Genomic DNA, 27,808 nt, shown 5'->3' with positions numbered 1-27,808 from the left:
ATCAAAGATAATTTCTGTTTGTGCAATTTGTAGGGAACGTACTTACTGGTGTTAAAATGCTTGGTTTGGGAACTGCATTATCCTAGACTGCAAGAAATTGCAGCGAATTGTGGACACAGCCCAGACCATCTCACAAACCAACCTCCCTTCTATCGACTCCACTAATACCTCACGCTGCCTCGGCAAGGTCAGCAGCATAATCAAAGACCAGTCGCACCCTGGCCACTCCCTCTTTTCCTCTCTGGCAAAAGGTAGAGAAGTGTGAAAACGCACACCTCCAGATTCAGGAACAATTTCTTCCCAGCTGTTATCAGGCAACTGAATGATCCTACCACAACCAGAGAGCAGTACTGTACTGCCGTCTACCTCTTTGGTGACCCTCAAACTATCCTTGATTGGACTTTGCTGGCTTTACCTTGCATTAAACGTTATTCCCTTATCATAGATCTATACACTGTAAATGGCTCAATTGTAATAATGTATTGGCTTCCTGCTCACTGCATAGCACGCAACAAAAGCTTTTCACTGCATCTCGGTAAACGTGACAATGAACTCAACTGTAAAATGTGTAAATAATTATAGCTTCACAATGTGAAAACTAAACAACTGCAGATGCTGAAAATCTAAAACAAAAATGCAGGAAATATTCAGCAGGTCAGGCTGCATCTGTGGGCAGTGAAGCAGAGTCAACGTTTCAGGTTGGAGACCCTGCACCAGAAACAGAAAGTAGACAAAAGAAACTACAGGGAGGGAGGGGAAGATATCCCCTCTGATAGGGTAAAACCAGGGTGACCGTTGGCATTGGCCAGATAAGCTTTTTTTTTTTTTTTTAAATAGTTTCCCGAGAACATGGACAAAAGAATATGGAAGTTGCAAAATTCAGAGCAGGAGGACGTCGCCCAACAAGTCAGGCTAAACAGATCCTCAACTCCTAGAGATATTAAAGTAAAGAGGTATTATCATAAAATCAGAAGTGACTCCATTAATTAAGAAATAATTGTAATTTTGCACCTCTTGTTTAATTTCTTGTTTTAGCTCCACAGTTTCTGGCTCAGTTTCTTCCTCTTCTTGCTTCTCCTCCATCTTTACATCGGACATTGGTGCTTCAGGAGCAGTCTGCTGAGAATTTGTGTCTGTACTACTGACCGATGCTGGGGTCGATACTCGGCCATCTGCACTCACTGCCGACTGTGAAAGCTAAAACAAACCAATTGTAATCAGGATTTTGAAACTAGAGAATACATTCCATTAAAGAAAAACTGGTTCAAAGCACAACATTAACACATACAACAGTCGCACGCGGTTTATTTTCTTAACTTGTGGTCTCTTTTGATTTACATTTTCTTCAAAGGACTCCCAATATTAATATAATGGTATTCTGGACAAAAAAAAACCCAAAAAGGCTCACAGAACATTATAAGAAATGGAGTAGAGAACAGATGGATGTTTTAGTTGTAGAGGCAATAGATCAGATTGCAGCTTTGGCTATTATAAAATATATATTTTTTTTAGTTAAAAAAAAAAAATTTCACCCAGAGAGTTGTGAATCTGTGGAATTCTCTACCAAAGGCATTGGAGAGCAATTCACTGCATGTTTTCAAGAGCAAATGAAACCAATGTATATAAAAATGGCCTTTAATAAAATCTGACAATGTGCACTTTAACCACATGTGATTTTTTTTTCCTATTACAAATCTGAAATTGTGGAGTACAGAGGCAAATAAATAAATGATGGGTCTTTGTCCCAAACATTATGGAGGGCACTGTATTTCAATGGATCAGAAAGCTCCTCCTTCATTCACAGGTGTAAATATTTTACTAAAAGCTTTAATAATAATAATACTCACCGGGGTACTGGGATGTTGAGGCGGTATTGATGGAATCGGTGTAGGTGTTGATGGTGTTGTATTCTGTTTTTGTGCTGCTGGGGTCGGTGGGGCCTGCTGCTGTTCCCGCTCTCGTTGCTGCTGCTTCACCCCAGCCGTGACCTGGGACTGCGGAGGTACTGATGGAGGACGGGGAAGCTGCGCTTGTGGAGGTGTCTGAACTTGAGGAGGGGGCGGCATTGACGGCGGTTGCGAATTGGGCGACGGTGTCTGCTGTCGCTGTTGAGGGGGAATGCTACTAGGCGGTGTCTGGTGAGGAGTGGGCGTGAGACTTCCTGGTCCAGGGGACGGGGAATTCTGGTGAAGCGAAGGCTGAGAATGAGGTGGTGGACAGTTAAATTGGGCATTCTGGACTCCTGGCTGCATGGAAGCAGAACTGTTGACAGGTAATGAGGTGTTCTGAGCCTAACAAGGAAATACATAAAATAGAAGACATTAACTCAATGAACTCGTGAAAAAAGACTAAATCAATTTACAGAAGCACTATACTAAAATTGATAATTCCTCTAAAATACATTCGGTGGAAGCAAAACATTTTGTTTTAATATTTGTGTATATATTACTTCCGCTAAGACAAAATTTATAGCTTGCGTAAAAAATAAATTTAAATAAAAGACAGAAAATACAGAATATTGGGGTCTCACAGTAATGCCACTAGAAGTTTAACCGTGACCTCAAATGCTGTCAGTGTGTATTTCATACGTTCCTCCTGTGAGGTCATAGCTTACCCCCAGCTTCGCATCACTGTAAATCGCAACACCAGACCCTGTCTAGGATTGCAACTCCCCCTCCCCTTACACAGGCATTGTCTGTAGTGAGAGAATTGCACAGTGGGGAAATTCCATGACAATTATCACTGAAAAGGAGGCGGCATTCGATGCCTTAGAAGGCTTAAAGGTGGATTAATTGCCAGGGACTGATGAGATGTTTACTAATCTGTTGGAACCCCAGAAATCTCCTGCCTCGCCTCCCAATGGAGGCTACAATCATCTCATCAGAAACAAGGGATTAATGAGGAAGATGGCTGAACTTTATTGCCTTCCCTCAGTGGGAAACGTTGATTCCGCTGTGGGTGGGTGTTTATGTTAAACTCTATTGTGTATTGTGTTATTTTTTATTCGTATGGCTGTATAACTCAAATCTCACTGCACCAATTGGTGCACGTGACAATAAATGCAACTTGAACTTAAGCTATTTTTAAGAATACTAAAGCATCTAATACCTCCCCATTTTCATTAGGTGTTTTAGAAGGCATATTAAATACTTGCCTTCAGTAGGCAGGGCATAGGACATAAAAAAAGCAGGGAAGCTATGGTACCAATATATATAAAACATTAGTATACAGCTGGACTATGTAGGTAGCTCTGGTAGTCACACAACAGGAAGGACATGATTTATACTGGAGAGAATGCAGAGAAGATTCACAAGGATATCGCCTGGCATGAAATGTTTCAGCTATAAGACACTGGATAGTTCCCTTGGAGCTGAGTAGATGTGGTGGGTGAGAGTTTAATCTAATTGGAGTGTACAAAATTTGGAGGGGCACGGATTAGTAGTGGAGTCAATGACCAGAGTACATAGTTAAACTATGGAGTAGGGGATTTGAAGAGGCATTTCTTTCACCCAGAGGGCAGTTTAATCTTAAATGCACTGTTTGTGGAAGGTAATCTCACATTTTAGTTGTATAAAATGAACAGTTGAAATGCTATTAAACAGAAGGCTACGGTCCGAGTGCAGGGAAATAGTATTAGTATAGATGAGTACACGATCAATAACAAAGATGCAGTGGGGCCCACGGAACCGATTCTGTGCTACAAGACCCCTTTAAATAAAAACTAACATCTGGTAGCTTTTACAACTCGTTTGTCTTTGGGGAAAAAAGTCCTTATACCTCTGCCATTTTATCTTGGACATCTGGTATACGATTAAATTGCTACACCGTAACAAATTAATGATGGGGTCTACTCATTTTATTCTCTTCAGTTCACTTACTGAGTTTTTTCTCCATGCACGGATCTCTATCATTCTTTACCTGACACCCAGATGAGATTGACAATTCTAAAGACTCAACATTTGATTTATTTTTTAGTTATGGTCATTTGTCCATTAAGATCCCCCAAATGGCAATATGAAATGGGAATAAGGAGAGCCAAAAGTTATCCACTGATTAATATTGAAACCATTTTAAATGTAATAACACAAAGCATTAAGATGGAAACATGAGGCTTGTTAACTCGATGTAGTTTACAAAAACAATGCATTTTACTCCATCTAGTAAATCATTAAATTAATGACTATCATTCAATATTGATTTAAGTATGGTAGAAGGATTCCCTTTGTTGACATTTCCTCAGAATTAAGATTTGATGGGATTTATCCAACAATCCTTTCCAGTGTATTAATCTCATTTAGGATCTTGACTGTGCCAGTCCCAACAAGGTGTTTAAGATTATTGATAATAATATCTATGACGTTCATCAAATTAAAAATTAACCATCAAGTTTGAATACAAAAGAGGTAGAGGAGAGACTATTTAATACCGGAGACATGACAGGCTGGTTGCTGGCTTGCGTCATGGTGGTACTGCCAGTGTTCATTCCAGGAGAGGATACAGGAAACTGATTAGGGGTCAGGAACTGATTCTGGCCAGGATGCTGTGCAGCCATTGGCTGTGACATTCGGGAAGTGGTTAATCCCATCTGTGAACAAAAAAAAAAATACCGATGTGAGCAGACAAGCGATTTCGGAAAGACATTTAATTAATTGTATTTCAGGGGGTTTACGTTGTGTAGAATGTCGTTGATTATTATGGCAGTATCACGGAACTGTCTGCTGATGGCATTCAGTGCAGAGTGAAGACAAATGCCTTGGCCATTCAACGCTTCAATATGCGTGGCAGATCAGTGTCATCGCTAGATTGTGTTCGAAGGAAGTTCAGATGCCGCTTTACACCATAGAGTGCCTCAAAAAGCTGGAGTATCCCAGCGGGTCAGGCAGCATCTCTGGAGAAAAGGAATAGGTAACGTTTCAAGTCTAGACTCTTCATCAGCCATACTGATGAAGGGTCTCAACCCGAAACGTCACCTACTGCTTTTCTCCAGAGATGCTGCCTGACCCGCAGTTACTCCAGCCTTTTGTGTCCATTTTCAAGGCTGGATTAGCAGTTTAAGAGCACGTTTACCCATACACTGGGATACGTGGACCCAAAGACGGGGCAATTGGGGAAAATCTTTTAATTTAGTAACTTGTCTAACTCTCAAACTAATCATTAGCTCTGCAACGGTCTGTTACTGAGATCTTAAAATATCCATATTGACAAATTAAATAAACAGCGCCTGCTTGTTCATGGCAATTAATTTTGTTAGGCAATTTTCAATATGATGCTAATTAGACGTGCAATTTTATTCCAACTTGATTTTGCAGATTTGATTAACAATATGCTTGCGTAATGGATATAAGCAAGACAATTTGTAATCAGAAAACAACTGATTTGCATGATAACAGAAAGTATTGTCATCCTACCACTATACTTTGATGTTTGTTTAATCTGCTTTTATGCAGCTGTTTGGTATAGTATAAAATCAATATTCATTCATACGCTATGTGCATATTTAATCTAAAAGTGGAATGGATTAAAAACAGTATTATCAAATGCCAAGTACATAATTAGCAAGTCCTTAATATGCATAATTTAGTGTTACCAATAATCCATATTCCTGCTTCAATATAACCCATCCTCAATGTAGCACTTGACTAAAATTTTAATTTTTAATGTGTTTTAATGGAGAGGTTTTTCTGAGAATTGCGGTGGAGAAGATTCAAACTAGACCTGATTCATGGGTCCTGTTTGTGACATCTGTCCTGGATGCGGTAATGGAGGATTTAAGCGTTGTCCCAGACCAGGCATCTGCATACTGCTCAGAGGTGGAAACTGATTCATTCCTGGATTGAACACAGTAACAAAACAAAAAGCACGTTTTAATAGAAAAGTGTGAAAGCGTCATTTACACCATCAATCAAATCTAATAGACTTGGACAGACACTCCTTGTAGTCGCCAGCAGAAACGTTAACTTCCAAATTGTAATTTCAAGCTGTGTCACTCTATGGTGTAAAGTGACTATTTTTTATTACTTATTTACACATAACCCTCTTAACCCCATTTTATACTGCTTACATAATAGCAATATTTCACTTTAATAGCTTTTAATAATTACAATTTAATAATTTTAATGCACTAAAATTGTATCAAAAATGTTTCCATAAGCGAGTTCGGTATTCCGATTACACATGCCCAGGTCAAAGGTCACTATGCATAAACAGCCCTGGATAGCAGTGAAGCAGTGGACCTTCATTTCTCCCGCTTTTTGATTCTTCTAGATAAGAAAATACTGCTTTCAAACTATGAAATAGTTGTATTTATTGCTCCTTTATTAAAAGCCAAGATTATTTTGTAGTTTTTATTGCTTTATTATGCTTTGGTGAGTGAGGGAGATCGTGCTCGTCCGTGGTCGGTGTCGGGTCTGGGTCTGTTAAGTTGCTGCTGGGCCGTCCCCGTCCCCTCCCGGGTGCCTCGTCCCTGTCCGGGTGCGGCCAGAGCCAGCTAGAGGTGTAGGGCCGGGCTTGCAGCCAGCGCTGCCTGGCGCTTAGTCTCCGCGCTGGCTGTGGGTCTGGGGCCGCTGGTGTCGGTCACAGCCAGCGCGGAGAAGAAGTGGCAACCCCAGCTCAACTCCCACCAGGCCAACCGACAGCCCCGGATCGACGACACCAGCCCGACAGGAACGAGCCACCTGGGACGGAACGGGGACGGCCCAGCAGCAACACAACAGACCTGGACCCAACACCGACGAGCACGATCTCGCTCACTCACCAAAGCATGAGCAATAAAAACAAGAAAGTAATCTTAGCTTTTAACAAAGGAACAATAAATACAACTATTTCTTAGTTTGAAAGCAGTATTTTCTTACCTAGAATAATCAAAGTCGGAAAAAACAGAAGAAATGAAGGTGCATTACTTCACGGCTTTCCAGGGCTGTTTATGCAGTGACCTTTGACCTGGGCATGCACAGTTGGAATACTGAACTTACTTATATTAAGCCAATATATCTGTTTAGTTGGACACTTAAATTTCTATTCCCATTACCATCTAACATCAATTTCACTGCAGTGTTAGGATGCAAGTGTCAAACAATGAAATCGTTATTATTGTAAATTTTCAAACAATTCAGGAGATCAAATCATTAAAAATTATGAAAATTATTTCAATAAATATGGCCGTTTGTGGCATGCATCCAAAGATGTCTAGAATTATGTCTAGTTTGCCAACAATATTGTTCTTAATGCCTCGAAGAACCAACCCCACTAACTTGCTGCTTTGGTCAACATGTGACTTCATATTATAGTGCTGCCTTAAGCCTTAAATCATCCCAGGACAAATACAAAAGCAGATTTTAGACTTCAACATTTCCATGTAAAATGAATACTTCAGCTGAATCTCCAGTTAGACTAATGGGGGAAAGATGTGTTAATATAGTAAAAGGTTGCTGTAGCAGCTTACTGGACCAATACTTCAGAGCAACTTAAAAGTAGTTGCCCTCAAGTATTGCTATTCACTGAAACTTAGTCAATAAAAGAACTGTTGATCTTACTTAATGTTAATCAATTATTTTGTTTCGTCTATCATTCATAAACTCTGACTCTGATAGACCCACAGCACAACCAATTATAGAGAATCAATCAGAACATTGAAGATCAATACTATATTGAGAATCTTGGTTAAAAGCGCAAGGCTATTATTGATAACTCCATAATCAATTAAAAACAGATTATTTATCTACATCAGGGAATTGCCCTTTAATTGCATAAACAAGGAGCTACAACAAAGACATGATTACAACCAAACTCCACAGATCAATATAATTGTTAAGCGTATTGTTGGTGAGAGGCTGAAAGTTTTGAAAACAAGTTTGCAATCATTTCAATTGTACAGCACAATTCATTTACACCAGTCACACAAGAAATACATTTTGAAAAATGTATGTTACCACTTGGGGTCTGCATCCGGTTCATGATCTGACTTGGCACATTGGGCCGCATAAGGGTAGGGTCAGAAAGTGGCCCATCTGAAATGCAACAGGATCAGATGTAAACAAAAACGTGGTCAAATGTCAGAATAATGCAAAAGTATTTTTTGCTGCCAAAGGAATGGGGAGAGAGGAGGGAAGCAATGCATGATTGAATTATGCAATTCAACAATGGCATAAATGTATGAAACAATGCATTCATTGCCAACGATGAATGTGTTCTTTCCTTTTTTACCATGTGCATTTTACAATCTTGAATACAGCATAGAAGTAGCCCTCCAAACCAAAGGAAATATTTAGAAACTCCAGTAACTTAGAATGGCTTTATTTTTTGGAACTATAACAGTAGTGTACAAATCTAAGTAGGGTATGACTGTAGAGCACGTTTATAACAGTCTGTGGAGATACAATATCCAAGATCCAGGCTGACTTCCCTTTCCAGTGACGGTCCTAGGCCAAGCAAGACCACTATCTGCTTTATCCCAATTGCATCTTTAATCAGTATCAATGCTTGTTTTTAGTGCTGACTCCAAGTTCCTCCAATCCAGACTTTTTTTCCTATTATAGAACATAGGATATGGGATAACCAGTTTCTATTTGAAAAGATGCACTTGCAGAATGCGTTTTAGATAATGGCAGAATGAGGCTTGGCCGAAACCACTTCACCACACAGTCAAATAATTTGCCAACACTGTAACTAAGCAGTAGAAGGCCGTACTTAGTTGAAGTTTTGGAAAACTGCTAGCACCATGAGAACAGTAACGCTGCAATTATCAATCTCAGAAGAGAAAGCATCTGAACAAATATCTGTACAGCAAGAAAAACTCACTAGCTCTTTCAAACCTTTTTAATCCAATGCAAATGTGACCTTTCACTTCAATTAATCATTAAAAACTAATTAAAAGTAGAATTCCCAAGGCCAGACACTAAATTACTTGTGCTATCCTTTAATATTAAGTTATATATGAATCCCAAGAGATGGTTTTAAATTGTCGTCACATAATACTGTGAAAGAATACAAAAATAAGATCATGCATCGAGTAGATGCGTTCAATTGTATTTTCTGATTACAGGCCCAAACCATAAACACCATAGTTGTCTTTTCTGTTTATAAATGCTGATAAACAGCATTTTCATTGTATTTTAAAACATTCCTTTCCTTTCTTAGTTAACAACAGACAGGAGTACTGTTCCACAACATTGGCGATCACCTACTGCACAAGTTGCAAGACTCCAATATATGAATTCGGGCTGAATGCTGACTAACTGAACATTCAACTGCGGAGTTACTGCATGAAGACCACATGCAACTCGTATCTGGTCCTCAAACAAACTGAGTTTACAGCTGGAATCATCTGGTAAATGATTTCTGTTTTAATCCAAGATTTCATAAAAATTATGATATGTACCACCTTCACCTGACACCAGCAAACAAATTTAACAGTCCAAAAGTTAATCACCAGTTTGCTTAAAATCATGATGTCTAATGCCTACAAAGAGGTTTTTTTTTTTAATATGCCGATCCAAATGAAGTAAATTATTAAAATGAACAAATCAAAATAGCATGGGAGAAAAGGAAATGCAGATGCTAGTTTACAAAGAAAAAACAAGTTGCTGGTGTAACGCAGCAGATCAGGAGCCTCAAGAGGACAAGGATACGTGTTGTTTCAGTCAGGACCCTTCGTACTCTCTGCCTCAACCCAAATAAACAGCCAAAAAAATGCTGTATATGTACTTAAATTATGTGCAAAGTACAGTAATGGGAAAAATAAAGAATCCATATTGGAGTCCATTAAGCATTTGACAAATGTGAAAAAAAGAGGTTCTTTTAATTCATTCATATGTTCAAAAAAACATTACAAAAGTGCAACAAAATCCCAGCTTCTTACTCGGAGGGAGTCCCGACTGCAGCTGTGTCATGCTGGGAGGCTGGGCCCCTCCTGCAGATAGCAGACCACTTTGGTTTGGCATCACACCTTGTTTCTGAAGCCTAGTGCGGCGCTTTTCCTCAAGTTCTTTCTGAATCTTGTAGATCTTCTCAGCCAACAGATGATAGTACTCAGCCTGAATTTACAAAGATAAATTAGTCTCATTTTCATAAAGGGAAGACCACAAAATCTAATGGCAAACAATAAAAAGGCAGCGAGGTCAAAACAGGAGACGAACCTAAACAGTTTTAAAAGAGAACGAGTGTAAATTCGCAGCCAGTGTACATTTAAACCCAACTCAAAATGGCAGGAAATGTGTGTTTTATTTTCATTCATAACTGTTATGTCAGCTCAGTGTCATTCCAACTCGGTTCAGAAATTATGGTAATAGAATTGCTCACAGCTTGTTTGACTAACTGTTGCTTAAACGTGCTTAAATGACAGCTAATCAAATTTTGGTCCATATGCTTTGTGCATATTTAAAGCTAGTGCAATACTGATTAAACCACATCCAGAAGACTGAAAGTAGTTCTAGTACCTCACATTCCTATAAGTTGTTGTCTCCACATACTTTTGATAGGACTTCAGAAATGGCTATAATGGGTTCAATTGACCTGACAGTACAGCAATTATTTAAACTATACTTAGCATTCTGTGCAGTTCAATTTTCAAACAGTTACATCATACATAATTACACATTTATCATAACATGTTTGTGAGAACCAGCCCCAATGCTTTCCACTAAACCAAGTTCAAATTGAAATCTTGAATTGTAATTTACCCTGCAGTTAGCAGATTCGTACATGTCTCCTTCCACTTTTCTTGCATAAGCCACCAGGTTTTCCATTCGTCTATCTTTCAATGCTGCTGGATCAGGTGTTGGGAATATGGCTTGAACTCTGCATAGAGGGAAATAGTAATTTTAAATAACTTGGATGCACAATGGGCAAAAGTGAACTTTAAACATGCTATCTTTAATTTATGCAGCAGGCTTCATAACCTAATTAAGATTTACAACCTAAAGTACCAACTTTAAATTCAGTTTTGTCAGAGTGAAGCTGCTACGTCATCAAAGAGGAAGCTATGCTGTGTTAAATATCTCACAAAATAAATTGCAAAGAACCCGAGTTACTGAAAAGTTCTGCATCATGGCACACTTGTTTGTGACTCTTTTTATAATTAAGCCACACATAGAAACAATTCTGCCTCTTGCCTATCCAATTACTTTCTTCCTTCATAGCGTTACAAATCTTCTTTCCAATATTTATCCAATATGTCTTTTGAAAATAATTAATGAATTGGTTGCCATGGCCTTTTAAGGCTTTGGATTCTCACTGTGGAGAACTCACTTTTCTTTCGGCCCGAAACGTTACCTATTTCCTTCGCTCCATAGATGCTGCTGCACCCGCTGAGTTTCTCCAGCATTTTTGTGCACCTTCACTTTTCTTTATATTGCCTCTGACTATTTTGCTATGACCTCTAAATTTGCAACAAAGATAGTTTGAACGAGGATAACCCACATGTATAGTCAGCTTTTGTGAGTGTGCAATAACCAGTTGTAATGACAAATGGAATTAAACTGCCTCGTATGCATATCCACAAAGCGGCCCCATAGCAGAAGCGTCCACGTCGCAGGGCTGGAAACTGGAATCATCCTGAGCTAATTCTGCTACCACCATCACCTATTGTAACAAGTGGTGGCTCCCACTGACTGTCGCTGGAAGCTTGCATCCTTTTCAGTCGATGACAGCGATGTCAACATTTGTAACAAGTTGGACTCGAAAGAAGAAGATCCACAAAGCGATTCATCTTTGACTGCCATGAATAAATTATAATCCCACTTACAATTTGTGCACAAGATGATTGCGTAGGTCCTGAGTGACATCTTCATGCCATGATTTCCGAATGCCAGTACTTGAGGGGGCCGCTGCTGTTGGCACCGCACTTAGATTGCCAACACCTGTTCCGTCAGATAACATTTGGCTGCAAATATCAAAAGTTGATATGAGTATGGAATAGGCAATAGTGAAAAGCATGTTATTGAATCCCCCACCCATTACAGATTCAAAATCACTGAACTAAAAGCATACAGGTATGGCCATGGATTCTAATAGCTCTTTATTCCATGATCAGCCACACATGATATTGTAACAGTAAAGTTCTTAAGCTTGGTCATAAGAATATAAGGCAACAGTGGCACAGCGGTAGAGCTGCTGCCTTACAGTGCCAAAGACCCGGGTTCAATCCTGACTGCGAGCGCGGTCTGTAAGGAGTTTGTACGTTCTCCCTGTGACCGCGTGGGTTTTCTTTCTGTGCTCTGGTTTCCTCCCACATTCCAAAGAATTTGAGGTGTGTAGGTCTCAATTGGCTTTGGTTAAAAAAAAAAATCTGTAAATTGTCACTAGTGTGTAGGATGGTGTTAGTGTATGGGGTAACTGCTGGCCGTCACAGACTCAGTGGGCCGAAGGGCCTGTTTCCGTACTATATCTCTAGAGTCTAAAGCAATGCATCTCTAAGCTGCAGGGACAACATTGGCAACCAAACTAGGTTTAATACGTTTGCATTAAAATATCAGCAGTGGAAATATATGAAACAGTAAATGAGTTAAAATGAATCCTAGACTTACTTTGTTGAAGTCATGGATGGCAGCAGCATAGCATCGTGCAGTAAGCTGGACTGCTGGGAGGAGGTCTGCACACCCACATTACTTCCATTTACACCCATTTGATTGGTACCTATAACATGCATGAAACAACAAGTCATTGGTAGAACTGAGGCATCATCTCATTTGATGACAATCCAATTGGTTCACATGCATATATTTTCTTGTCACACAATAATTTATTCACACACTAATAAAACATTTTTTTGAAATGCACCATTATGATCCTGAGAGCTCTCATTTTAAGCAATATTTTTTAATAGCTGTACTTGTTGTTCATCTTTCATCTTTTCCCCCCCCCCCCCCCCCCCCCCCCCCCCGAGTTAAATAGATCACAAATATGTATGAAGCTGACAAACAATATCCAGAGCCAGAATGGTAAAACGCTAAATCCCTTTCACTAACCCCTCCATTAAGTTCCAGATATACATTTGATTTCCCTATAGTAGTTTTACAGCTGGAATTCATTCTATCATTTAATACTACAGTCATATGTCTTATTTTCTTCTTAGTAATATCCGAATTGCCAGTAACAATCAGAAGAGCACTTTATCCAATCCAACTACTAAGTTTTAAAGATCTTAAAATGCCTCAATACATTTCTATAAATTTGCCCAGTATTTATAAAGCAAGAAAAACTATTCTGAAGGCATTATCTCTGGCAAACAAAATAGAAAATGAACTGTTGCAGATTTTAATAAAATTGCTTTTCTTGTTAAATCTTAATTACCAATACTTAAGGACTAGTTCAGTAAGTATGTACAAAATGAAATGTCTAGAGAATTGCAAATAACAACCAATGAACAAATTATCTTCAACAATCAGAGGTATTTTGCGAGTAGCTTGTCTGTACCTACCCATAGCATTCATAGACCGCAGAGATTGGTGCCCCTGTGAAGACTGAGACGATTGTTGGTTCTGCATCGCAGGTTGAGGCTGCATCTGATTACCCTGATATGTGAGTCCAAGCGCTGCGTAGGCTCTCTCTATAGAACTTGGGTCGATCTGACTGGTAGTGTTTATACTTGGTGTGGTTGGTTGTCCAACTCCTACTGACCCTAATGAATTTCCTAATCCTACTGCTGCACCAGCTAATAATGCTGTGGAAAAGGAAAAATGTACATGAATCAAAATATTAATTTACACACCACAACTTTTACTAGAACTGACTCGGGTCCCTACCATTGTCTGAAGCGACATAATGTTGAATGTGCCTCGTTTATATTACCAACACACTGAATGTACATTATTGTTTTAAAAACACAAACATTTTCAAGAACACTTACTATCACAATAAAAAAAGCAAAATCCCAACCCAGGAGTTTAAAAAGATTCAATCCAAAAAATCTGATGAACCAAGAGTTCCATTTATCTACATTTGGCCTTGAAATAACATTGCTTCAAACTCAGAATGTGGCTCGTAATATTTAGCCACATTTTCAAAACCTCTTCCACTGGGTGGCGCCAGCAATGGCTGCCTCGCCAAAAGTCTGTCTGTCCCTTCCTTCTTTGTTGTTTTAATAGTGTGCGTTAATTGCACGTTTTAGAATTCTTTAGCTTTGATCACTCCAACGCATGGTTCGACTGCCCCGACCGAATAAAGAGGGGAGAAGATTGTACTTTATTGCCTTCCATCACAGTAAGGAACGCGGGGAATCCGTTTTGGTGGGTGATTACGTTAACTTTTATGTAGTTGTGTGTCTTGGTGCTTTTTTTTTTAGTATGGCTGTATGGTAATTCGAATATCACTGTACCTTAATTGGTACTTGTGACAATGAAAGATCTTTGAACCTTTGAAAATAGCATGCAAGGCTCATTTTGCACAATGATATAGGAAATTCCTAAAGCACCCACTTGCCCTGTAGCCTTTATCCACAGTTACCCAGTAAGTCAGCTGAACAAATGCAGGACACCATAATAGATTGTTCAAGATTTATATAGAACTTTAATCCTGTGGATCACTTGTGCCACGCTTTTGCAGACTTTCAAAGCAGGTAGACTTACACTGCTGATTACGCTTATCCCCAGCATTTTTCAACGGTAGACAAACAGGACAGTCGTGCCTCGTACAATTTTTCCAATGGGAGATGATCTGTCGTGATGAAGCACAGTGTGCAACTGGAAAGGACCAGCAACAAATACAAAAATTAGGGCAGACAAAAATGTTAAACAGAAAATATAACAAAATCAGAACTCCACATTCAAAAGTGATTTAAAACAACAGTTCTAAACTCTGATACCTTAACTAAATCATCACAGAAATTCCACTCTTTGCTACAGCAGGTGGTAATAACAGGATGAAATGTAATCACAGGTCAACTGCAACAGAAACAGGTTCTTCATAAGTTTGACCTGGTGACTTTGATGAGCATTTAGCATCATCATGTGCACAAAATGTTTGAAGTACATTTTAGAGGTAAACAGTGCCAAAAAAAACAAAAAAAAAAATCCAAGACTACGCTAAATGATTTGAAATAGAGTACATGGAATTTTATGCATCTGAAAAGTGAGACAAATCCCTAATAATTTTACATTACCAGTTCAGTCCATACTCACCCTGACAAGATTTGCCAGCCTGACAATGCGTCATGTGATTGAGGACATTCTTCATAGTCCGGCAATGTGGCAAGTTGCAGGGTCGTACCTCACCGTTTGCTTGCTCCCGACGCTGGCATTTGTGTGCATGCAAAAGCAGAACCAGCTGCTGCTGGATAAGTTTTCGTTTCTCTGGATCCGCTGTGGGTGCAGAACCCATCCCTTGCCCTGGAGGCTGCCCAATTCCTCCTTGTTGCACTGGAGAAGGTTGCTGTGGCTTTGGAAAATAAGACATTATTAATATTACACCTTTAACATGAACAGGATATACTGAGATACTTTATAGAGATACAACATGGAAACGGATACTTAGGCCCGCCTACAGTGCCCTCCATAATGTTTGGAACAAAGACCCATAATTTATTTATTTTCCTCTGTACTCCACAATTTGAGATTTGTAATAGGAAAAAAACATATGCGGTTAAAATGAACATTGACAGATTTTAATAAAGGCCATTTTTATACATTTTGGTTTCACCATGTCGAAATTACAGCAGTGTTTATACGTAGTCCCCCCATTTATGGCACCATAATCTTTTGGACACAGCAATGTCATGTAAATGAAAGTAGTCATGTTTAGTATTTTGTTGCATATCCTTTGCATGCAATGACTGGTTGAAGTCTGCAATTCATGGACATCACCAGTTGCTGGGTGTCTTCTCTGGTGATACTCTGCCAGGCCTGTATTGCAGCCATCTTTAGTTTATGGTTGATTTGGGGGCTAGTCCCCTTCAGTTTTCTCTCCAGCATATAAAAGGCATGCTCAATTGGGTTCAGATCAGGTGACTTGGCCACTCAAGAATTGACCATTTTTAGCTTTGAAAAACGCCTTTGTTGCTTTAGCGGTATGTTTGGGATCATTGTCTTGCTGCAGAATGAATTGCCGGGCCAAATAATTTTGAGGCATTTGTTTGAACATGAGCAGATAGGATGTGTCTATACACTTCAAAATTCATTATGTTACTACCATCAGCAATTGTATCATCAATGAAGATAAGTGAGCCAGTACCATCAACAGCCATACATGTCCAGGCCATAACACCCCCACCACTGTGTTTCACAGATGAAGTGGTATGCTTTGGATCTTGGGAAGTTCCTCCTCTCCTCCATACTTTGCTCTTGCCATCACTCTGATATAAGCTCATCATCATCTCATCTGTCCACAAGACCCTTTTCCAGAACTGTGGTTGCTCTTTTAAGTACATCTTGGAAAACTGTACCCTGGCCAACCTATTTTTGTTGCTAACCAGTGGTTTGCATCTTGCAGTGTAGCCTCTGTATTTCTGTTCATGAAGTCTTCTGCGGACAGTGGTTATTGACAAATCCACACCTTACTCCTGAAGAGTGTTTCTGATCTGTCGGGCAGGTGTTTGGGAATTTGTCTTTATTATAGAGAGAATTCTTCTGTCATCAGCTGTGGAGGTCTTCCTTGGCCTGCCAGTCCCTGCCAGTCCCTTTGTGATTAGTAAGCCTACGGTTTGTCTGATGTCTCTAACAGTTTTATCCTTGTTTCTTAGTCTCATAATGGCTCCTTTGACTTTCATTGGCACAACTTTGGTTCTCATGTTGAAAACAGCAATAAAAGTTTCCAAACGTGATGGAAAGAATGGAGGGAAGACTAGGTGCTGAGAGCTCTCTTATATCTGCACGAAGGGGGCAATTAAACATACCTGAGGAATTACAAACACCTTTGAAGCCATGTGTCCCAAACATTATGGTGCCCTGAAATGGGGGGGACTATGTATAAACAAAGCTGTAATTTCTACATGGTGAAACCAAAATGTATTAAAAAAAAAAACCTTTAATAAAATCTGACAATGTGCACTTTAATCACATGTGATTCTTTCTATTACAAATCTCAAATTGTAGAGGCAAATAAATAAATGATGCGCGTTTGCCTCAAACATCATAGAGAGCACTGTATTCCGCACCGACCAGCGATCGCACTGTACAGTGACACTTTCTTACACGCTAGAGACAGTGTACAATTTAACCCAAGCCAAACCTATAATTCTGCACGCCTTTGGAGTGTGGAGAAAACTGGATGTGAAAGTGCAATCAGAAAATTATACAACAATCAGGAAGAATCAAGAGTTTTATGAAAGGTAAATTAGGTATAGCAAATTTTCTAGGACTCTTTAAGGATGTAACAAACGGAATGGATCAATAACCGGTAGACATGGTGCATTTGAACAGTGTGTCACAAAAGATTACTTTGCAAGGTAAGTTGAAATGATGTTGCAGGTGTAATATATTGGTACAGAAGTGGCTGATAGAAGAGATCAGGGTAAATGGGTCAGTTTCCAATTGGTAAATAACAAGCGGAGTGCCACGTGGAACAGCTTGGATGTCAACTACTTACAATCAATATTATTAATTTAGATGACGGGACTGTGCAGACTACATTCAAAGTTTGTGATGATACAAAGGTACTTGGCAAGTTGGGGGAGCAACACAAAAAGCCTGCAAAGGCGCACAGTTAGGTTAAATGAGTAGTTGATAGGGGGAGCATAATGTTGGAAGATGCAAGGTTGTCCATTTTGGAATGAACAAAGAAAAAGCAAATTATTATTAAATAAAGCAAGATGGCCAAATCTTATAATATAAAGAGATCTGGGGGTCCTAGTACACAAGACATAAAAGTAACATATAAGTAATTGGGAAGGTTACTAGAACGTTGACCTTTATTGCAAGAGATGGAGTATAAAAGTAGACAAATTTAATGCAACACTTAAGCCCTGGTGAGATCACATCTGGTGAATGGAATTTTGATTTCCTTATTTAAGGAAAGTGATACTTGCACTGGAAGCAATGGTGTGAAGGTTCATTCTGGGATAAAGGCTTTAATGTACAAAGAAATGTTTAGCCTATACGCAGTATGAGTGATGATTGACAGGGTAAACACTGAAAGAATGCATGCCCTCTTGGGGTATCTAGAATGAGAGGATAAGGTTTCAGAATAATGGTTCTTCATTTCAGAGGGAGGTGAACAAGAATTTCTTCCCTCAGAGAGATATGATTCTTTGGAATGTCTACTCCAAGGAGCTAAGGAGATAGAGTTATTGAGCATATTCAAAGTGGATCGACATACACTTGAACTACAAGCAATCGAGAGTAGAGGGAGAAGGGTGGAAAAGTGATGTGGGGACCAAGATCTGATTAGACATGGAAACAGGCAGGCTTGGCCCATTCATCATGTTCTTATGTTTTTCAATCTTTATCGTTCTTCATTACACAAATTTAACTATAACCAGAGAAACAACATAGGAAATTCAGTCACAATCCTCATCAACCCTACATTATAAGGGAAGTATGATTTAAAAAAACTTTGAAACATCTATTCTGACATTCACTCCCTTCTACATTTTTACTGTTAACAAGGATGACCAAACTTAAACTCAACAAATCATGCATTGAGGAAATACGAGTATTAAGTTATATGCACGCATCATCACTCACCAGGTTTGGCATCCCCACACTGCCAGCAGGTTTCTTCTCCATTGTAAACTGAGGCAAGCTGTTCCCTAGCCCACCTTTATTCTGCTGGCCAAGTCCACTGCTACCCAGTGTTTGACTGGCATTCTGGCCATAAGGCTGCCCATAAGGATTCGGGGTTCCCATCATTCCCATCTAGAAGTAAACAAAATGGAATTAGTTAAATTATACCGACTCGCGCTAATGCTACATTTTCTTTGAACCTTTTTAGTATCCATTCAAATATACTGGGGTGATCGGGGGAGGGGGGAGCACTAATTTTGATGTGCAGAATGATTCTGCGATTTCATGAGTAAAATTTGAGTCGTTTAACTGCAAATTCTTTTTAGATGTTCTTTTACTGTGGCTCTTAAGGGCCTCCAGTGGCAGAAAACAAATACTGCATTACAAAGTGACACAAAATCTTACAAACTATGATAATTAGCCAAAGATACCATTCAAAAAAAACTTGTCCTGGCTAAGTACGTGAGCTAATATATATATTCCAACCTTAATTAAGATTAAAAAATCTGAATATGCCCTGATCTAGTTCCTAAATAAGGAAGCTTCTACCCTATGCCAAAATGAAAAGATGAAACTTTTCTAAGAAATGTTAGGGATCAAGTTCATTCCAAGTTCCCTTGTCAAAATATCTTATACATGCTCGATCAGCACCTGAACAGCATTAATACAATGGCCAATTTGATTCAAAATACCAGGCATTTCTGTATGCAGTGTTAATGACTTTCATATCAGAAGTTGCTGAAGATTTGTTTTTAAAGCTAGATAGCTGATTTTAGTTTGTTCTCTACATATTACTGTAATATAATTGAGTTACTAAGGTACCACTGCAGCTTCCCATACAAGGAAGCTGGCACATGATCTCATATTGTTTACTCCTCAAATAAATGCACAGGTGAAAGCTACAAATCACCATTTTTGTGACGTTTTGGGTCGAGACCCTTCTTCAGAGATGCTGCCCGATTTACTCTAGCTTTCTGTGTCTATCTTCGGTTTAAACCAACATCTGCAGATCCTTTTTACACACCAAGTCACCAAACTGGAAATGGTACCCGTTAAAGCCAAATGCTTTCAGGATTAAATTATTGGGATTCTTAAATCGAAGGCACCTTGTAAATAAAAGGAGGCAAAGTAAAACAATGGCATTGGCTACTGACGCAAAGCTTATTGATTAACCATTACAAAATGAATTAAAAAAAAAAAAAAAAAAGTTACTTGGTCATGGACCTGCTTCATTTTGATCTTTCACTCCTCCTCCTCCCCCTCAATTTTACATTAATCCAAAGTGTGAAATCACCCTTTACAAGAATGTATTTGGAAATATGCGAAGTGGCATTACAAGCACTCTCATAATGGTCATCTCAACTTATTCTTTGAAGTTATGATGATACTTTCCACTTCTGGTGACAAAAAACACACACATGTACATATTTTATCCGACACCAAGTCACCAATCTGGCAATAGTATCTGCCGGTCAAATGCATTCTGGATTAAGATTCACATTTCAAATGCTCTCTGAAATCGCAATTCATGCAAAAAAAAGCAAAATCAGTGTACTTTGGGATTTTTTTATAATTTAACTCAAGTTGGCTGCATTAATTAAAAATCAAAGGTGCTCCTACTGAGAATGAGCAGAACTAAAAATACAAAAATAATTTCATAAATCCATATCAATAATATAACAGAAGAGAACATTTTGGGGCTCTCTAAAGTAGAAAATATGAGGGCTAGTTATAGGCAGAGACTTCAGAATCTTTGACCATTTTTCCAGCTGTTGAATGTGTGCATTGCAAAAATATTTGGAAAATGAAGAGTTAATAAATAGCATCTGAATTGTCACTGACAACTTACAAGCCGTATCAAAGTGGTTGTATAGAAGTACACAAACGATTTTGCATCATTCAAACTTACCACTTCAATAGATATATTTACTCAAAGTATTTCCCTTCTGACTATTAAACCATGACCACAAATTTTGCCCTCAATTCCCTGATCACTTTTCCACTGTAATGCTTCAAAATTTCTCATGGGAATGCAGATAAAATAACATTAGAGAAACTTGCAAATCATTGGTGGAGCGGAAGTAAACAGAGAGCGATTGGAAGAGGAGAGAGTTGGAAAGGGAAGAAAGAGAAGAAAGAGAGAAAGAACAATGCTTGTAAATATAGACTGCAGATATTTCGGACAGAAGTTCATTTATCAGATTCGGGAGCTGCTTACAAAGTCTACACTTATTGCATCAGCCTGTCTTTGAAAGGTGGTGAATCACATTAAGCTACTGCAGACTATATGGTGAGATTTCATCTATGATGCTACTTAATAGATAGTAGAATAATGAGCCGACAAACAAAATTCAGTATTACCAGTTTCCTGCTTTTGAGAGTTTAGAAGTAGTAGTTAAATCTTGTTAAGTTGCTGCAGTGCATCTTACTGCAACTTACTAAATGGTGGAAGTGAACACTAAGTGGTGGACAATCAAACAGAGCACTCTGTTCAAAATGGTACTGGGCCCCAAATGCTTTTACAACTGCAGGCATCAGGATATGTGAAAAACATTATTTTACACTCTTGAATGATGCACAGTGGATGGCATGAAACAGTTAGGAATCAGAGGGCAGGTAATTCACCACAGAATCTGATCTCTTATATAGCCACTATATTAATATGACAGGCCAGTTACATTTCTGATCAATAAGATCCTCGGGATGTGCACATAGTCGTGTTATACATTGAATGGGGTGATCAGTGTCTTGTTGGAGCAATTACTGGCTGGTACCTATGTAGTGTAAATATTATTTGCCATATACAACAGCATCACATTGCATATGCAGCCAAAGCCACCAAAATGTAAGTGAAAGTAAACATGGTGATCAGCAGATTCCCATTTGTGACCATACGTTAAAGGAAAAGGTCATTGCCAAAACAGCTGAAGACAGTTAGGCATATGGTATTAGACTGAGGAACTACGAAGTTTGTTAAAATCGTGTGGGGGGGGAAAAAATATTTCAAATAACTGGATGGAAAGATGCATTACTTAGCACATGGATCCCATTGTTAATTTGTGCATTCAGAAGGCGGTGAACCATTGGAATGTCCTGCACCAGAGGTCTGTGGAGACTCAGCTGCTACATTTATTCAAGCAGAGATTGATTTCTGGACATTAAGGCAAATAGTGCACAACAAATCTTGGTGGCAAGTGGAGTACCTTCTAAGGGTCGAATGGACTACCTCTGTGCCTATCCATATATTTAGATAAAGATTCTTTACTACAGATTGTGCATTTACTCGACACCTAAAAGTGCCCAGCTTTTGCTGGGGTTATCAACAACTGCCCGATACTTCATTCAACTGGTTTTCCTCACATGAGCTCAGATAACGAATGATGGATCAATGCAATGACACTTTCAAAGAGCAAAATTGATGACAAGATAATAAAATACAATTACAGAGGTTAATTTAGAGGAAAACCAGTGTAACTTAGCCATATACTCAAAAGCTATTTAACATGGGGAGGCAGGGCCGACTGCAGAATATGCAATTTAGTCAGATCCTGACCATAATACGGAAGCACTTCCAGAGTAACTTAGAATATCACAGCAGAGAGCCTGGTTAATTTGTCACTAATCATCATACAATGTAAACATTACAAAATTATGGACATTACTTTCTAATCTGTAACCCAGAACAAATGAATAATATTTAAAAAGTAGGATATGCATTGGACAGTAATGACCTTGTACTACTCTAATGGGCCTGTCCCACTTAGGCGATTTTTCAGGCGACTATCAAGTTGCCAGCAGTCGTCTGAAAAACCGACAACTGGTACGGCGACTGTCAGAGTGGAACACACACACACACACACATCGCTTTCTTCACCAGCCCGTTATGCAGGTGGGGGACCAGGCAAGCGGGGGAGCGCTGTCTGAGTGAAATTCACAGTTCAAAGCCAAGGTGATACGGAAACACACCACGATGAACAGGAAGGTTGGCGCTGTAATTAAGACAGCTAAAGCGCAGTGTACGGTAAGTCCTTTAAAAGAGTGGAGGAGAGGGGGAAGAAGGAGTGGGAACAACTTTTAAGACAGAGATATACAGCTGTGAAGTTCGGCGGACATTAACATTACTGGTTGGTTATCGGTTCTGAAGACTACCGCTTATGTTTCCCCCCCTAATGAGCCAATGAAATTCACCAGTCAGCACCAGCTACAACCTACGAGAACCTTTGATCTTCTGGCAACCGACTAGGGCCTCCTGGCGATCCACCTATGGCATGAGAATTCTCACTACTCTCCATGGCGGCATCATTCTGGTCGCCGCTAATTTTTCAACATGTTGAAAAATTAGCGGCGATCATAATGAGACTGCGACTAGTTCGCAGAACGTGGGAACTCCTCACGATCATGAAGGGGACTCCCCGGCAACCACCCGCGAACATGTGGCGACTGCATGGTCTCCTGCAGTCGCCTTAGTGGGGCAGGTGTTTAAATGAACAGGTTAACGGAGCTGAAGCTAAAATCTCCTGTTAACATTACCTTAGATTGCAAACAAAAGTGTGCGCGCTGGGGGGCTGGGGGGAGGAGGAGAAGAAAATGACCTGATTTTCTTGAACTGCATAGGCAACAGATGGTGCTTACACCACAGCATAAGAACAAAGAGGGAAAGGAGCTGGGCCCTGTGCTGCACAACCAACAACATGTTAAGCCAAACTTTAGACTCAAGTTCAGCCATTCATGTTTAAGGAGAAACTTAGAAATTGTTTAGAAATTGTCATCCTTTAGAACCAACAATCAGAGCGCAACTGCAATGCCTTCATTTACACGACTTGACTAAAATTAAATTTATATAAGCAATTTCATTCTCTCTCCATAAAATGTCAGTCAAGCTACTGCAGGTATAAATCATAACTTTCCTTCAAATTTAGAAAAGCAAATAATTTAAACAGTACTGCATGTGCTAAAGCAAATATTCTGAACAGTTAAATTATTGAGAATAGCTTAAAATGATAGCTTCTTAATGGGAAGTAAGAAAGTAGATCTAAACACTGAAAATTCAAATACATTTGTATTCAAGATATTGAAAGGTACCCGTAGACAGATTAATTAATTTGAACTATAGCCATAAATATTAGTTAAATATGACAAAGTGATCATGCCCATCAACATGTCCAGCAAAACCTCTTATCCCTAAAAGCAATGTAGAGGAAAGCACAGTAATCTCCATAGTCTTCATTTTATTATTTTCAATTGCCAAAGTGAGTGCAAAGATCAGCACGACTCAGTTTGTGAATTGGATTTATAAAATGCACTATTATTGTTGTCAACCCACCCCCACGATGATGACTGAAGCAAATTACTGGTTCATGGTCACTGATGAACAATTTAAATTTACCATGTAGGGACTTCTTCCCTTCCCAAAATCCACATGTGGGAACAAATCCTTTCGTAAGATGTTTCAAAGACATTATTTGGGAAAGATCACTGAATTCTTTCATCTACTGAAATACCTCACCCATTCATTTCTCTGCAAACACATTTATCCAAATCTCGGCTGCCTTTATCCAAACTCACACCATTCATCCTGTGTTCAATCCTCAAATTTAGTGCTCATTTGAACAACACCCCATTTTAAAATTTTCATTTATCAAATTCCCACACGTCTTTGCTCCTCCAATCGCTCTTACTAGTTCTACAGTCCTTTCCAGAATATTTGATTTTAATCTCTATTAGGAAAATTAGGAATGGGCATTATATGCTGAACATCACAGAGAAGCCCATACACAAATAGAATTGGTGGCATTGTCTTTGGTTGCCAATGGAACTTCCTCCCTCAACCCCTCTCCTTCTCCAAATGTCTTCTCACCACAAACTCCTTAAATCTTCCCTGATTAAACGTTTGAACAATCAGCTTTTAAAGCCCAATCTCAAATTTTCAATATCTTCCTACGAAATGCATTGAGACATTTTACCCCATTAAATGTGGTGATTTTCCTCACAATCTAACCTTTGGGCGTAGATGGTTAACACACAATATTAACCGTGGGTCTTATTTATTGTGGATATCCAGTTGAATCATAGCTGTTATGTGGTTTGGCAAAGATAATCCAATCATAATTTTTAGCAAAAGTAGCTTACAATTTAAGATTATGTTGATATATAGAAGTAAATTGCAATTATCTCCACATGGTCTCCTCTGCATTAGGGAAGTCAAACATAAATTAGATCAGTGCTGTGGAACACCTCTGCTCACTCCACAAATGTTCCAAAGCATTCGCACATTTCTGAGTATCTGTCTACAGTATCAACATTGGTATAAAGCTCAAGATATATCTATAATTTGCGCTTTGCAGAATTTGCATTTCACATTAAATTGATTTCAATTATTCTGCTGTACACCACCTCAGAACTTTTGTTATTGAATAATCCTTTCAATACCCAATTTTACCTTGTACTATTGCCTCTTCTGTCATTTAATTATACAAGCCAAATACTAAACAGTGGCCTTTCCTCCTCCATCCCCTTTCCCTTTCTTGATTTTGTTTGCTCTAACTTTTAGCAGTTTTCATGATCATCAAACAGAAATATTTAGTGTTTAAGAAGGAACTGCAGATGCTGGAGAATCAAAGGTTACACAAAAAAGCTGGAGAAACTCAGCGGGTGCAGCAGCATCTATGGAGCGAAGGAAATAGGCAACGTTTCGGGCCGAAACCTTCTTCAGACTGATCGGGGGCGGGGGGGGGGCGGGGACAAGAAAGGAAAAAGGAGGAGGAGCCCGAAGGTTGGGGGATGGGAGGAGACAGCAGGGGGACTGAGGAAGGGGAGGAGACAGCAAGGACTAACAAAATTGGGAGAATTCGATGTTCATGCCCCCAGGATGCAGACTCCCCAAACGGATTTATTTAGAATAAATATTTAGTCATTCGTTCAACGGAGAAGGTCCAGAGGAGATTTACACAAATGATCCCAGGAATGTGTAGGCTAACATGTGATGAGCATTTGACAGCACTGGGTCTATACTCGCTGGAGTTTAAAAGAATGTGGACCTCATTGAAACATACAGAGTAGTGACAGGCTCGGATAGAGTGGATAGATGGGGAGAGGACGTGGGAGAGTCTATGACTAGAGGTCATAGCCACAGAATTAAAGGATGTTCTGTTAGGAAGGAAATGAGGAGGAATTTCTTTAGTCAGAGAGGGGTGAATCTGTGGAAATCTTTGCCACAAAAGGTGTGGAGGCAAAGTCTGTGGATATATTTAAGGCAGAGATGGATTCTTGATCCATGGTGTCAGAGGTTATGCGGAGAAGGTAGAAGAATGGGGTTAGGAGGGAGAGATAGATCAACCATGATTGTATGGCAGAGTAGACTTGATGGGCCGAATGGCCAAATTCTGCTCCTATCACTTATGATCTTATGAACACTTTTTCTATTGAGTTAGCAGGCACTAGATCAATGAAGTATTTCAAGAACTGATTTCCAATTTCCAGCATCAGTACTAATACATATTTGCCACATCCCCAATAGTGTCATTCGCGGAATAGAGGCTCATCGCGATTTTTAATACAATTTCACTTTCATGTTAATGTACACAGGGCAAAATGCTTGGCTCTTACCTTGCTCAATGCCCCAGGCTGGGGTCCTTTGAGACCAGCTGCCATCTGAGGTGATCCTTGGGATAACGATTCAGCAAGTAGGTTATTTGTGTTGGACATGCCTGGACTTGAGTACTGTACATTAGGTCTGCCCCTTCCGGCACCAAGAGAACCGTTCATTACTTGTCCCTGGATCATGCCCTGAGTATTCACACTGTTCATCAGAGCTGGATTCATATTAGCATTCATGCTCATTCCTGCTTGGTTGGTTGGACTGTTTACACCAGGCATCAAACCGGTTGCTGACGTATGAAGCTGGTCGTGTTTTTGGGGGTTCACGGACTGTGGCGTTGTAGGTCGCTGGTTGGCTCCACTTCCTCCAATCCCCATATTGGGGGGGGACGTAAGACCACCTTGCGTTAACGGGCTCTTGACCATGCTACTTAAACTTCCTATACTGGGACTATTCTGTTGACTTTGGCTGCCTACGGACTGAACTGGACTATCCATGGATCGTGATGAGGCACCACCAGAGCTGACTGTTCCATGTCCCATGTTGATACTAGAACCACCGCTTCTCAGAAGTTCTGACAGTTGCTTGTGCTTCGAGGCAGCATCCTGCACCATGCCAACACCAGTTAGCTGAGCCAAGTCACCTCCGTTTGTCAGTCCTAAAGGATCTGAACGGATCAATTCATCTGGCAAGTCATTCTCAAGATCAAAAAAGGGTCCAAAATCTGCAAAGAAAAACAAACACAAATTAAAAAATGTTTTCATTTGCAGGATATAATTGTAATCACTCCCATTTTGTTATCTACTCTACTTTCCCTCTGGTTTCTGCCACGAGTGCCAGTTTTGAGGATCTTCGCAGACCTTCCAAAACCATCCCTTGGATTATGGGGTTACAGCAGACATCAGCAATAAGACTCCATCCCTTCCATAAGTAGAGCCACCATAAGTTCTATCAAAACTAGCTTCCATAATAAATATAGAACATAAATCAGCCGAAATGCTTTATACCAAACTACATGTTTCCTTTGAATGAGCTATAAAGACCCTTCTCGCATTTCCATCTTTAGTAGGAAGATAAAAAGGCCACACATTTCTTCAGTAACAGGCCCCAAAGCAGAACAAAGCAATTTAAGGGTTGAGAAGATAGGAATGCACAAATAGAAGTTACAAGGCCATTACAAATAGGATTCTGGTCCACAGGGATAGAATTGAAAGCAGAAATCTAAAGACTTTGCCTGATCATACAAAGTATTCGCAACAATTTGAATCTTCACATTAGGTATGGGAACAAGGTGAGATGTTTTACAAGGTGACATAACTGAATAATATACCTTCACACTACAAAGAGCAACGGAGAGACACAGAAATTAAGAAATGCAATAGAAAAAGCCTTTTTAGATCTGCTCAACCATTCAACATTGTGACACCACTATTTTGATTCCACTCTCCCACTCAAATACATTTTTAGAATATTCTTCATACAAAGTTTTGGATGTATGGAACAACACTCAGTTTTGATTTCAGAAAGTGTTCCAAAACATGTGCCTCATCTCAGACCTAAA

General features: G+C 39.4%; 1 protein-coding gene across 2 annotated transcripts in view; it reads right to left on the bottom strand.

Moving 5' to 3' along the window:
* ep300b (E1A binding protein p300 b) overlaps window positions 1-27,808 on the bottom strand; it is an 82,826-nt gene that overhangs the window by 33,784 nt on the left and 21,234 nt on the right. For both annotated transcript variants that reach the window (XM_055663221.1, XM_055663222.1), the window contains exons 2-15: window positions 26,256-26,971; window positions 18,612-18,782; window positions 15,114-15,369; window positions 14,562-14,675; window positions 13,415-13,657; window positions 12,522-12,630; window positions 11,741-11,878; window positions 10,677-10,794; window positions 9,857-10,031; window positions 7,929-8,006; window positions 5,716-5,828; window positions 4,427-4,585; window positions 1,848-2,291; window positions 1,012-1,197 (exon numbers count right to left, since the gene is read on the bottom strand). In XM_055663221.1, coding sequence (XP_055519196.1) covers window positions 1,012-1,197; window positions 1,848-2,291; window positions 4,427-4,585; window positions 5,716-5,828; window positions 7,929-8,006; window positions 9,857-10,031; window positions 10,677-10,794; window positions 11,741-11,878; window positions 12,522-12,630; window positions 13,415-13,657; window positions 14,562-14,675; window positions 15,114-15,369; window positions 18,612-18,782; window positions 26,256-26,971 — 3,020 coding nt within the window. The remainder of the gene's footprint in view (window positions 1-1,011; window positions 1,198-1,847; window positions 2,292-4,426; window positions 4,586-5,715; window positions 5,829-7,928; window positions 8,007-9,856; window positions 10,032-10,676; window positions 10,795-11,740; window positions 11,879-12,521; window positions 12,631-13,414; window positions 13,658-14,561; window positions 14,676-15,113; window positions 15,370-18,611; window positions 18,783-26,255; window positions 26,972-27,808) is intronic.

This window comes from Leucoraja erinacea, chromosome 37 (assembly GCF_028641065.1).
Source record: "Leucoraja erinacea ecotype New England chromosome 37, Leri_hhj_1, whole genome shotgun sequence".
Lineage (NCBI taxonomy): Eukaryota > Metazoa > Chordata > Chondrichthyes > Rajiformes > Rajidae > Leucoraja > Leucoraja erinaceus.
The sequence above is the reverse complement of the archived record's forward strand: the minus strand, read 5'-3'. Positions and strand labels throughout refer to the sequence as shown.